Here is a 13,501-nt window from a genome sequence, read left to right on the forward strand (position 1 = left end):
ACTTCTCTCTGCCAGCACCTGGAGTCTCTAGATAGACTCCTACTCTGCCCTGTGGTGCCCATCCAGTTCCTAGGACCCTGAAAGGAGAAGCTGGCAGCCTAAGAGGAAGAAATCTACGCACAGAACGCCATGCGGGGAAAAGATCGACACAACTCCGATCTGCAGCTGAAAAATCAACGCGCCACTGGCTTCGCGGCTGAAAAATCGACGCTCGCCTTCATTGCAACCGAAAAATCGATGCACCGAGCTGGAAAGACGACGTGCAGCATCGCTGATGGAGGCTGGGAGATCGCAACCCATGCTGTGTGGTTTTCGGATCATCGTGCGGCTGGATTTCCGATGCAAACACCGCTGGTGGTGTAAAAACAATGCAAGGCCTGTCCGGACCCATGTGCTGACCGGAACGACGCATCGCTCTCCTGTGGAGAGAAGAAACCATGCGCCCGACCCGACGAAAGGAGAAACAACGCAAGGTCTCGCTCGTGAGTGAAATCGACGCATCGCAAGCCCTTTTTGACGCACACTCACCCGTGCGGGGTTATTTTTGACACACCCAAGGTACATTTTCACGCTAACAGTGTTAGTGTGTGTCTAAAACTACATGAAGACTATTTTGCTTTTTAATTGATAACTTGACTTGTGTATTGTGGATTTTTGTCATTTTGGTCTTGTTTTGTTTAGATAAATATTTTCTATTTTTCTAAACCTGTGTTGTGTCATTTTGTGATATTTTCATTAAGATACTGTGTGTGTTGGTACAAATACTTTACACCTAGCACTCTGAGGTTAAGCATACTGCTCGTGACAAGCTACCAAGGGGGTAAGCAGTGGTTAGCTGAGGGTGATTCTCTTTTACCCTGACTAGAGTGAGGGTCCTTGCTTGGACAGGGGGTAACCTGACTGCCAACCAAAGACCCCATTTCTAACAACTGCGTTGTGTGACAGGAAGAGGGCAGGAATGTGCCATATCTACTAAAACAGAAGGACTTCGTAAATTTGGGCCTGAGTGTCTCTTTTCCATCAGTACTAGCAAAGATGGCTGAAATGCATGACACTGAGGTCCTTGTGTGGTGCAATCCATTTTACAGCTCTTACGTCATACTGAAAGAAGGAGCCAAGAAGCTTTGGTTGGTAATAATTAACTCAAGATTAAAAAAATAATCTGTGTCATAGACACATGTAACAACATTGCTACATGTTGGTGACTAAAAATAAAATTAGGTTGTTTCCTATTTGGGTCCTCTTTCTAGTTCAACAAATTGTAATATAATGTGGTATGGCACCACTAATGGTTCTCCTTCTAGCTTGACCTAACAAATACGTTGTTGGGTTTAGCATGGCATCATTTTTTTCTGGTCTTTGAAATCGAAAACCATTTAACCAGTTTGGAATGACCCGTGCTCTTCACTCACAGTTTAGATTGCTTACTTTTTGCTATCACGACTCATTTAAGAAATACTTTCTACTGATTGTCTTTTGTTTATTTCACAGGGTTTGTCTGTAGTGTGATATGCTAGGCACTGATTTTTTAGCACTTTCGACATTTTTTTATTTCGCGTTAGGATCTCGTAAAACAAAATAATAACATTGGATTTATTTCATTTTACAGTACACTAATTTCACATTGTTATATTTTTAGCCTTTAAAAGGTTCTCTGGGCATAACACATGTAACATAGAATTGTTCTGTTTGGGACCAAGTGATGATCAATTCCATTTAATCTAGTAATAAGTCATACCAATGTTTTGTCACAATTTAAACTTAATGTAGTTTCCTTCTCTTATGATGGGATGTTAAGGTGTATGTAGTGAAATAATGTATTTGGGTAATATCTAGAATGTCACTGTGATGAAAACTGTTTGCAATTGTGGTTGGGACAGATATATGTTACATATGAGTTTCCTGTTCTGAAATGTATCCTTCCCCATCCCTCCAAGGGGTTTAGGTGATTTTCCCAGTATTTGAAACAAGAGATTTGTGATGGTTTTCATGGGACCTTTATGTGTCCGATTTTCTCCATCATTCTCTCCTCCTGATTGTCAGGAATATACAGATATTATTTTTAAAACGTTCATCAGCAGTCAAAAATCAACATGTTTGTTAGGTCTTTGTACGTACATTTGTCGCTTAATGTATTCTTTTAGCAGTGTTTCATCCACGGGGTACATCTGTGGTGCAACTCCATCATCAAAGTAATACATTATCCTCGGGCTGCCTTCTGCTTGTTGCTGCTGGTGGGGTATTTCACCATATTGCTCTTGATAAACATAGGAATAGCCATAGTGTGCTTCACACATATAAAAACAGAAAGCACGCGTGTGTTACAATCTACGGGTAGAATAAAATAATCCTATAAAATCATACTGTCATTTTGCAGTGCACTGCTCAAACCTGGAACTATTTTTTTTAATAAATATTTTTTACTTTGGTTTTAAGAAGTTGCATTTCATACATAAGGTAGAAGAAGATGGCACTTAGGATCTTAGGAGTGCAACTGTGAAACCTAATGGGAAAAAAGGGCAACAGCCATAGCAGACTACTAACGGCCCCTGTTCCCCTCCCCCTTGAAATTGACAAACGCCAGCAAATACATGTACATTACACCAAGGGTCATTAGTGTCCACAGCCACAGTTCACAGTAACTTTGTATATTAACATCCATCATGCCCAGTACTGCCCGGTCCCTCATCTCCCCCTAGGGCAGCTATGAGGAGTAGTAATATTTCCATCTGTCGCATACTTTATAAAACATTTTGGGGCAACCCCTGCTAGCATATGTAACTTTTTCAGCTCTCTTGTCTATGTCCATGCTCAGTTTCCACTCTAGTAAATTATGGCCTCTCACTCGCCCCCCAATACTGGAGTGAAAACCTCTTCACCACTACCAGCCCTAGTACACAGAACAACAACCTAACGGTTGTCAAGTCAATATTATTCGGAATTCCCAGTAAGATAAATTTAGGGTCTAGTGGGATCGATTCTGCAAGGATTTTGCTAAATTCCCCTATAATCTCCATTCAATAGACATGGATTAGTGGGCAACCGAAAGTAATGTGGAAAAAGGAGTTATTTTTGTTGTTACATCTTAAGCAATTTGGGCTTTGTGCCCTGCCCATGGTGAATAATCATTTCCTAACAAAATATACCATATGAAGTATTTTAAATTAGATCAATTTAATTGCTACTTCCCTTGGCTGCATTAAGGCCACCTCCCAATCAATATCTTCTAAGTCTCTCAGGTCTGCCACCCACCTCACTCTCAACCTTAGAACAGTATCAGGCATGCTGTTATGTAGGGTTTTGTAGGTTAGGGATCCTGCAACTTTTCCTAGTTCCTCTGCGAGCAGCTGCCCCTCCAAGGGGGTGAACTCTGGGCTGCCCTCCCCGGTAGTCCCTCAGCCTGCCGGGCATGATGTACCTGTGCGTATTTTAAGAACTGGTTGGCATTCAATTGATCTTCCTGCTGAAGAGAGGGAAAAGTCATCATATTGCCACCCTTTGCCCCCCCACCCCCCAAGGAGGTCTCGTATTTTGGAAATCCCAGTGAGATCTCAGGCTTCGAATCCTCGCAGTTTCCACATCTCAGCAACAATTTCCCTCCAATAGTGGTGTTTCCCGTGTAGACTTCTGGTACCAACCAAGATGCTTCAGGGCTTTCTCCCAGGCTGCCAGCACAGCCTGGGTGGATGGGAGAAATTCTTGCGCTTCCTTGCACACATATAAATAATGTAGGCAGGACCTATTTCCCCATTGTGCCCTCTCAAGCCTGAAAGTAGAGTGATCCGCAAGGGAGAACAACCAGTCATCAAGATTAATTAGGAGAATTGCCCAATAGTAGGCCTCCATATCAGGTAGAGCTAATCCCCCATTAAACGGATTACGTTGTAAAGTTTTCAAAGGGATTCTAGGGTGCTTCCCATCCCACAGAAAGGTTTGCATGTCACTGTCTAGTCGGCTGAAGACCTCTGGGCGGATCCAGTAGTAAGTGTTCTGGAACACATATAATAGTTTAGGGAGTGAGAGCATTTTAAATAGGGGAACCCGTCCTATTAATGTAAGAGGCAGACCTTGCCATCTCGCCATGTCTTCCCAGTATGCTTCACCACCCTCCACAGATTTGATTCAAGGCATAGGTCTCTATTCTGCATCATAAAGATGCCCAAGTATTTAAAGCCATCTTTTGCATATTGCAGATGACGGGTGAGCACCAACATGTTTGACTATCCCTGAGGAAGGTAAGGCACTGGCTTATCCCAATTTGTTTGATAACCGGAGTAGCTCCATACTTATTGAACAGACACAAAATAAGGGAAATAGTTGTGGCTGGCGCCGTAATGTACAGTAAAATATTGTCTGCATAAAGCTAAATTTTCTTTCCACCTCGTCTACTCCTGGTGCGGAGAAGCGGCCTTCTCTTGGGTGGTCATGAACTATGCAGGCTAGGGACTTAATCCTGAGGGCAAAGAGGAGAAGGGACAGAGTGCATCCCTGCCTCGTGCCCCTGCCAACTGGAAAAGTCAGAAGACAGCGTAACATTCACTCTAAGAGCAGTGACCAGGGCCTGGTAGAGGAGCTTAATCCACTGCCGGTATTGGGGACCAAAGCCAAACATTATCAGGATGCACTCCAAGAAGAGCCAGTGTACCTCATCAAATGCCTTTTCAGTATCCAGTGCAAGGAAGACGTAGTTCAGACTGGGTTCCAAGTTTGTTTATCCAATTGTGAGCTTGCCGGAGATTATATTGTGTTGGCTTGCCAGACATAAAACCTGATTGGTCTCTATGTAGAAACTCAAGGCGGACCCATGCAAATATTATGCTAGATTCATTCCAGATTATACAACTAAAATATGACAAAAAACAAGGTTCCCTTCATGTGGGATAGTGCATGTCAAAACACATTTGACAGTGTTTAACTGGAAATGACAAATCTAAGAACATTAAGTGCATATGACCCTGGTAAAGGTTGCACCATCTCTGTGGATGCTAGTAAGAATGGGTTGAGTGCAGTTCTTACTCAGGGTTCCAGGGAGGATGAAACTGTCATTAGCTATGCTTCAAGAGTACTACAAGAACCTGAGCTGCATTACTCTGTAATTGAAAAGGATTCTACTGAGCGAGTGAGAAATGCAGGAGTCATGTGTGGGGCAGGAAATATGTAATACAAACAGATCATAAGCCCCTGGTGTACATCTTGAGTCGGAACAAAGTTAAGTACACCACACCATGCATTGCTTGTTTAACTACAAAATTGTTACAGTATGTTACAGTATGACTTCCAAGTGAAATATATTCCAGATAAGGAAAATATCACAGCAGACTTTTTGTCTGAGTGACCTGTTTGTGAACAGGAAGCAACAGATCTGGAGGAGGCTAAGGAGGAATGTTTCATAGCAATAGTGGATATTGATGAAAGCAAAGTTTGCACTGAAATGGTTTAGAGGATGGCAGAAAGCAATGATATACTTTGGAGGATGGTCAATGAGTATCTTGTGAATGGATAACCCAAGGAAAGGAGTTTGTGTACCGAGACACAACCTTTCTCCAAAATTTGTGAAGACCTATCTATTGAGGATGGCGTGGTGTTGAAAAATGACAAATGTGTTCCCCCAGACATCATTTGTCCTATGTTGGTTAACTATGCACATGAAGGCCATTTGGGCTCAACTATGAAGAAGAGAAGAGTGAGAGCTCAATACTGGTGGCCTTCTCTGGACAGAGATGTGGATATGGTGGTGAGTAGATGTGTGTATCAGAGCAGAGAAGGGGTTCAAGGTAGTGACACTACCCTTACAGCCCATACCTATGCCGGAGAAACCACAGATGAAAGTTGGCATTAACATAGTGAGACCTTTTCATTTTCTCACACATAATTTACCCTATGCATTTGTGTTTCTGGATTACCATAGCAAATAGCCAGAAGTTTGTTTTTTCTCTAATCCCACAGCTGGCAGTGCTATACAGAGATGTTTCCATAAGGAAGGGGTGCCCGGAGTCCATAGTTTCTGATAATGGGGTTCAGTTTGTTAGTCACGGGGTGGAAGCTTTCCTGGAAGAATCTGGTGTGAAGCATCTGAAACGTTCACTGTACCATCCACAAACCAGTGGTGGTAGAATGTATTAAGTGGGCTAAGGATAATAGGTATGATGTGGGAGAGGCAGTGAAGTCTATGTTGTGGTTTTATCGCACAACACCACATTCACTCACCAAAATATCCCCCTCTGAGCTTCTCAGGGGGCGACGTTCCACCTCTAAACTAACTCCTGCCTGGTTAGCCAAAGCAGTAGAGGGCAAGGTCACAGATAAGGTGGACCAAACAAAAATGTTGTGTAGAATAAAATAAGCACAGATTAAAATAAAACACAGGTACGATTTAAAAAAATCTACCAGACTTTAAAATGTTCAACCTGGAGATGTTGTACGCAAAAAAACATCAAACATTTGTTAAGAAAGGGTATACCAGTTATGGTGAACCGATCACTGTGAAGAAAGTGTGTAGCAATGCTGTTATGATAGAGGGTGACCATTGGTGGAATGTTGGGAACATTGCGAATGTTGGAGGTGATGCTTTCAATGAGGTTGGAACAAGAGAAAATTTGTTATCCAGGTATGTGATAAATGAGAACAACAAGCCAATGTTTAAAAATCTGGAACAACACAATCCACGGAGATCCACCTGTGAAAAACATGTACCATGGAAACTCAAAGAGGGGTATATATGTTAGTGTACATTTACATTTACGATATCTATCCGTCTTAACATTGTATGGTTTGATTGTATAGTGCTCATGGTTTTCGAAGTGTATTTTATACTTCTTAGGTCCCTACTTGTAAACAGTAATTCCTTAACTGTATAGTATTGAGTTGTTAGGGTGAATTTTGTGTTAGTTGTTATTATTGGATGGATACTGTAGTGGGTTATTTTGTTTTGGGATGGTGGGCATGACTCCTCTCTTTGCTAAGACAGGAGTCATGTTTTAGAATGGTTGTGCGCCTGGAAATGATGCAAGGCTGGTTAGCAGCATTTTTTTACTGCACTCTGTATGCTGTTCTCCTTATAAAAAACAACCTATTGCAGAGATGGATTCTAAACATAGGCACTCCTGCAGGATCCACATATGCATAAGGAAGTGAAATAGATGCCCACTATTACAATAGTAAACTATCATCCTCATGTTTGAGGGGGTTTCTGTGAAGTGGGGAAAAAGAGCAGGAGAGGGTAAGTTTCTTCTCACTCCTTTCTTTCTTACAACAAAATTGCTGGCAACTTCTAAGGGGTTTTAATTTCAAACAGGGAATATCTGGGCCTTAGAACCAAGAGCTCCCCATGCGGTTCTTCTTGGTGGCCACCCAAATTAGTCCCCCCCCCCCCCCCCCCACAGACCACACTAGAATGCCCAGCATCATACTAGGCAACAGTCAAAATGAATAAACAAATAAACGCTGTGATTGCATCCTCCTGCCTCATTCTCAGAATGCTGAACAGAATTTTCAAGTAGCTCCCCATGCACACAAGATGCATGGTCACCCAGGTAACCATGTAGATTTGACTAGACTACGGCAATGCACTCTATGTCAGCATCTCCAACCAACTAACACAAAGACTCCAGACCATCCAAAACACTGCCACCAGGCTCATCCTTGACTTTCTCAGAAAACGCTCACCTCACTCCCTACCTCACTGAACTACACTGGGTACCCATCCAGAAATGTTGCCAATTCAAGCTGCTCATCCACGCCTACATATCCCTCCACAACACCGAACCAGCATACCTCAACGGCCGACTCCAACTCTACCAATCTTCCAGCAAGCTATTTTCTACCTCTCTCTCCCTTGTGTGGGTCCCCCGCATCTGCAGAAGCAAGTCAGGAGGGCATGCCTTCTCCTTCATAGCTGCCAAGAACTAGAATGAACTTCCTCAACACATCAGGGCAGCTACTTTTCTCTTTGATTAGCGCAAGAAACTGAAGAAACTGAAGACCTTGTTATTCAACTGGGAGCGCTGTCCGCCCTATGTTCCTGCTCCAGTACATTGATACCATCACAGGTGATAAGCAGCACCGTGCAAGTCAACATAACATTACATAATATTACTTCTGAGCCACAAGGAAAGGTGTGATCTGCCAGAAAAGTCTTATTTCCTCTATGTGGACTTAAGATCTAGCCTTGAAGTCTGTGATGTGAAGAAATGACGTAAAAGGACTAAAGCAGATACATTGTTTTCACCTCAATGTTTTGTGTAGTTTACAAGCTTTCTGAACTCTTAATAGAACTGCATAACAAGTATTCTTTTACACAATTACACTAAGAAAAGACTCTAAACTTAGAAAGTAATGTAGAAGAATAATTAGATAAACTCACTAAGCCAATTCAAACTACTGGTTTACAGGCAAGAGACAAAAGAAAATGGAGATCTCTTCAATTCTTATTAGAACCTGGAAATCCATCCAACTTTCAGGCGGGGCATTATGACGTAAAGGCTGCCAACATGGCTGTTCTCTATTCTGGTTTTAGTATCAAAAGTCTGCTCGTTAGTGCACACCATTGTTCACCGTTTAACAAGAGAAAATGTTGCAGTCTATTGGTTGAGTTATCTTTCTCAAGTTTATCTCCCTCACCAACCGTGGAGTCTTTTCTGATATATTGTCAGTTGAATGGGAGGATCGACACCCAATGTGAAGTAGTGAAAATATGTGTGTTGTTCCCTCTTCAGAAAGAAACCTCTAGACTCCCAGAGAAAATCCTTTTTCCATAATATCTATGCATTCATTAGGACATTGTCATACAGCAGGGGTATGCCAGAATTCCATACAAATGATATCTCTCTTGCATGTGTGCTTGGATATTTTAATATTTGTTGTCTCTTACTTTGTGCATTACGGTGCCCACGTCCTCTTCCTCTTCCTCTACGTCCACCTCTGTTCTGAGAGCTTCCACGCATGCTGCTACTTTCGTTTTCACCGCAAGAAGTATCAATAGCATCTCTTTTGTCTCTACCATTTCGCCAACCTGTTCATAAAACGAACACAAGGAAATACGCTATTATTGTGCACCATGTTATGAGTCACATCAGCTAATGTGATCCATTCACCAGGTGGGATATCCACACTTCCAGCTAATGGTGTCAGATACATTTCTTTTTTATTAATTCTGAGGAAAAAGCATCACTTGATCAATTCTGAAGACCCAAATTATTTGGCTTCCCACCCACCATGGAATCGATTATTTCGATCCACCATACTCCATTTAAAACTAGCTAGCAACAAGAACATCTTAGCAGAATTATTGAACTTGGGGAAAATAGCTGAAGACATGACTGATCATAAAAATATGCACAGTATATCTAACAATATTACCAGCTGTACCTCATGTATCTCAGATATTTATTCCATGACTGATATAAAGAGCTCAAACAGTACTGGGTTCATGTGTTAATACTCAAAATGTTTCTTTCCTGGTATTGTCAAGAGTTGGAAAGCACAGAAGCTGATGGGTCACCTCATGAAATAGTCAGAACCCTCCAACAAAGTGACTATACTCACTGGAGTGATACTACGCAGTGGTGGTGGGACCCAAATCTAACCAAAGGTTTTCTTGCAAAATAAGGTACAAAGGGTTACTAATGGTTTATATTGCAAAATACGAAAATGAAAATCAGCAAATAGAATATACAGTGTGGAATCAGGTGACAGTGCTGACCCCATGAAGCCTTTAAGAATATTGGATCTCATAGTTTGGCACCCAATAATGATGTACCCCCAAAAACGGTAAAAAGGAAAGTTTATATAAAATATTTCCACGTAATGATGATGATGATGATGAATAGAGACTTATTGCGCACCGCTACCCGAATTAATGTCCCGGCAAACAAGCCAACAGGTCAGGAGCAACATCGACAGTTAACACTGAATAAAGAACCATGTTTTCAACTGTCTCTTAAAAGCTGATTGACAAGACATGGTCCACAATCCTAGCGGGAGCTTATTCCAGGCTGTCGCCCTTAGGAAAGCAGCCGATCTGCTGCCAGTTCTGGTCTTCCGCACTCTAGGAATAACTGCCAGCGATTTCTTAGCTGATCTCAAGTTGTGTAAGGGGCAGTGAAAGCTGAATCTGGATCTCAGATATTCGGCCCCAGATGGATAGAGGGCCTCATGTGTCAGCACCAGTGCTTTGAACATGATTCTTTTCCTAACCGGCAGCCGATGTAACTCACGCAGGTATGGAGAGATGTGCTGTCTCACCAGCCACTGGGAAAGGAGGCAAGCTGTCGCATTTTGCACCATCTGAAGTTTCTCCAGGAGGTACTCAGGTAAGCCCAAATAAAGTGCATTGCAGTAGTCCAACCTTGATGTTATCAAAGCCTGATGACTTATTTTTTAGCCGAGAAGGACAGAAGATGTAAAACCTTTTTAGAGAGTGCAACATCTGAAAGCACATGTCTACCACAGCTTTAATATGTGGCTTAAATGATAACTAGCCATCAAGTTTCACCCCTAGGTTCTTCACAATACAATAGTAAGTTAATTTATTTACTAAATATATAAACTAAATATTCACATAAATTAAATTGATGTCCGCATGAACATTCATATACTATGGGTTTAAGCTGCCCATGTAGTAAAAGCTAAAATAAAAGTTATTCAGGCTCACCAGATCCATCAGTTATGAGCAACTGGGACAAACCACGTTTACATAGCAATGGAAAATACTTCACAGTTTGTATTCCGATGCGATATAACATGTAGAAGAATGTATATCCGTCTCCACATGCTGCACTCTTAGCACAAAATGACTACAAATACTATTAGCAACAAATACGCTGCTCGTTTATTCGTGGCACACAGTGATGTACTGCTTGGCCAATAGCTTACACACGAAGTTTGCGAAACATAGATTTCAGCAATCTGTTACTTTCACAAAGTAGTGCACAGCAAATACAAATCAAATAAGATATTGATTCCGTTTTGGCGACAGACAACCTCCAACAACGATGCATGATTCTTAACAATCTGCTATCCCTGTCTAATAGATAATGATATTTAGACAGAGATAGCCATTTCTATTATTTGATATCTAATTATAGATATAGAAACCCCATAATTGTTTTCATTCTTTATTTTTCAGTATATATAATATGAATAAATTGGGCCCTTTGAAGCTTGCTAAACCTAATAATATCTTAATTACAAGATGGCAGCCTGTGCGCACACGTGTGCTCATACAGTTTGACATATTTGAATGAATAATTCCATAATAAAGTTCTTACAGAAACTTTCAAAGATTTTTTTTTTTAACTATTTGTATTGTTTTTTCTTTTCCGGGTTAGCATTAACAACAGTGTCTGTGCATTTTAGCAACGTGCAAATAACAGGTTACATTTTACCCAATAATATGCGTGTTGCATAATGGCATCTGTAGCCAGCCAACTCCGTCGTTAAACATGGAGTGGCAACATAGGAATATAATCCCAACAATAGTAAACCTACAAGAAAAAAAGGGGAATACAACGTAAAGGTATGTGAAGGAAGCATCAACAAGGCAGACTGATAGCCCAAGCCGGAAGCGAAAGCCACTACGTCATTGCAACAGGTGTGAAGCCCTCCAGTGATGCGTGATGAGGCACTTGGCCAAAACTAAGGCCAGGTCCAGGAAGCACGATTTGTTTCTGTTTTTTCACAGAGTGCGGAAGGCATCCCAGGTCACAAGCCTCTCTGGTTGAAAAGTAGTGGATGAACTGATTAGTAAACGCAGTCCGATACTGCGTTACAGGGGGACCAGAATGCCAACATCACGTGGTGTAAATCAACATCAGGCACTTGGCATCGGCGCAGGCAGCATTCTTTGTAGGAAAGTATTGATTAATCTATGCTGGGCCAGGTAAGCTCTCTGTAAAATGAAGAATTGTATGAGTTTGAACCTAGTGTTTCTGGACAAGATGGTGGCCACTTCCCATGCTATGAAGGTATTGTATAAGAGCAGGAGGTGGAGGTTTCACGGGTGTGATGTTCCAGGTGGTCACAGCTCATGGAACAGCGCGTGATATAAGAATTATCTTTGAGGGATGTTACACTGTTGAAGGGCATGAAAAATATTTCCCAATACTGTCACCCCCCCACCAGCCTGCTATCCCTCCAGTTCCGAGGTCAATAATGACCCCCGGATACGCGGAGAGCCCAGCCTGGAAACTGCTGATGCGTAAGGTAGAGCAGAGATGGTAACAAGTACACCCCTACAAAAGCACCAAAATGTCATGGGGAAGAGACAAAGTGCAGCAGGCGCCCTGGTCTATGTGTGATAGAACAGGTACAGCAAGCAACCCAGTTGTCAAGGGGGAAAGCTGGAGCTCCGCAAACCAGCTACTCACCCACTGTACCTGAGAGGCCAAATAGTGATGCTCATATCGGCATGGGCCGATGCATCTTAGACAAAGCTACTCTACTTTGGGCTTCACTCCAGATACAATTACCGACCAGTACATTCAGAGAACGGAAGAAGGATGCCGGTAGCACAAGGGGGTGGTTAGCTATATAGTACAGCAGGCACAGGAGGATAACCATATTAGAGAGTGCTATTCTACCAACTTCGGAGAGAGAGAGTACACCAAAAAGAGACCTATCTCAAGACATGCTACTGCTCTACCAAGACTGCCATCCCGAAGGGCCTCCCACAACGATATACCTGGATCCCCAAGAACCTAAATGTCTGTGGCTGCCATATCAATGGCTCACCATCCACACAGGGGTCCTCAGCATATAGCTGTAGGGGGAATAGACATGACTTTCAACAGTTGATGTGATGAGTAGAGATCTCAACGAAGGTAGCAAGAGTGGAAGTAATGTCAGATTGGTCAGTCCATTCATTCTGGGAATAGAGCACTATGTCACCTTCATGTAAAGAGTTTCTATGACTCCTATCCCCAAGTGGTATTCCCCATCCCACTCCAACCTAGCTCAGGCAACTGGCCCCTGGCTCCATCGCCAGAGCAACCAGAAGGATGGGCAGCGGGCAACCAGGTTTCATGCTCTTATATATTTGTAGGGAGGCTGCAATTTAGTTTTCCTGTTAACACTCGCGCCACCAGTAAATCGTACAAGAGCCAAATCATATTGCTTATGCAATCACCCAGCCCACAGTATTCTAGTAAGTGGAAAAGGTATGTCCAATTCTGAGAATCAAAGGCCTTCTCTAGATAAAGAATGATACAGGGGGGCTTGGGGCCAAGGTCCAGGATCCACCTCCAGTATCCTGACTAGGCTGCGGATTTTGAAAGACACATTCCTGCCCTGCACAGAACTATTGTCAAGGGGCACTAGTCGCAAGATCAGCGGGAGCAAGCGTTTTGCCAGAATCTTGCTAAGGATCTTGTGACATATTAAGTACCATTCATGGGCAGTATGAGGAGATGTCCGATGTACCCATTCCCTATTTAGTAATAGGTATAACTATGGGTTCTCAAAGTGATGGGGGAAGACAATCCTCTGTCACAGCCACATTATATAC

The 13,501-nt window shown here is 42.4% G+C and overlaps 1 protein-coding gene across 1 annotated transcript in view; it reads right to left on the reverse strand.

The window, feature by feature from the left end:
* The window catches only part of LARP1B (La ribonucleoprotein 1B), a 229,387-nt gene that overhangs the window by 210,042 nt on the left and 5,844 nt on the right, over positions 1-13,501 (reverse strand). The window contains exons 2-3 of the mRNA XM_069205824.1: positions 8,870-9,010; positions 2,119-2,287 (exon numbers count right to left, since the gene is read on the reverse strand). Coding sequence (XP_069061925.1) covers positions 2,119-2,287; positions 8,870-8,942 — 242 coding nt within the window. The 5' untranslated portion in view covers positions 8,943-9,010. The remainder of the gene's footprint in view (positions 1-2,118; positions 2,288-8,869; positions 9,011-13,501) is intronic.

Source organism: Pleurodeles waltl, chromosome 1_2 (assembly GCF_031143425.1).
Source record: "Pleurodeles waltl isolate 20211129_DDA chromosome 1_2, aPleWal1.hap1.20221129, whole genome shotgun sequence".
NCBI lineage: Eukaryota > Metazoa > Chordata > Amphibia > Caudata > Salamandridae > Pleurodeles > Pleurodeles waltl.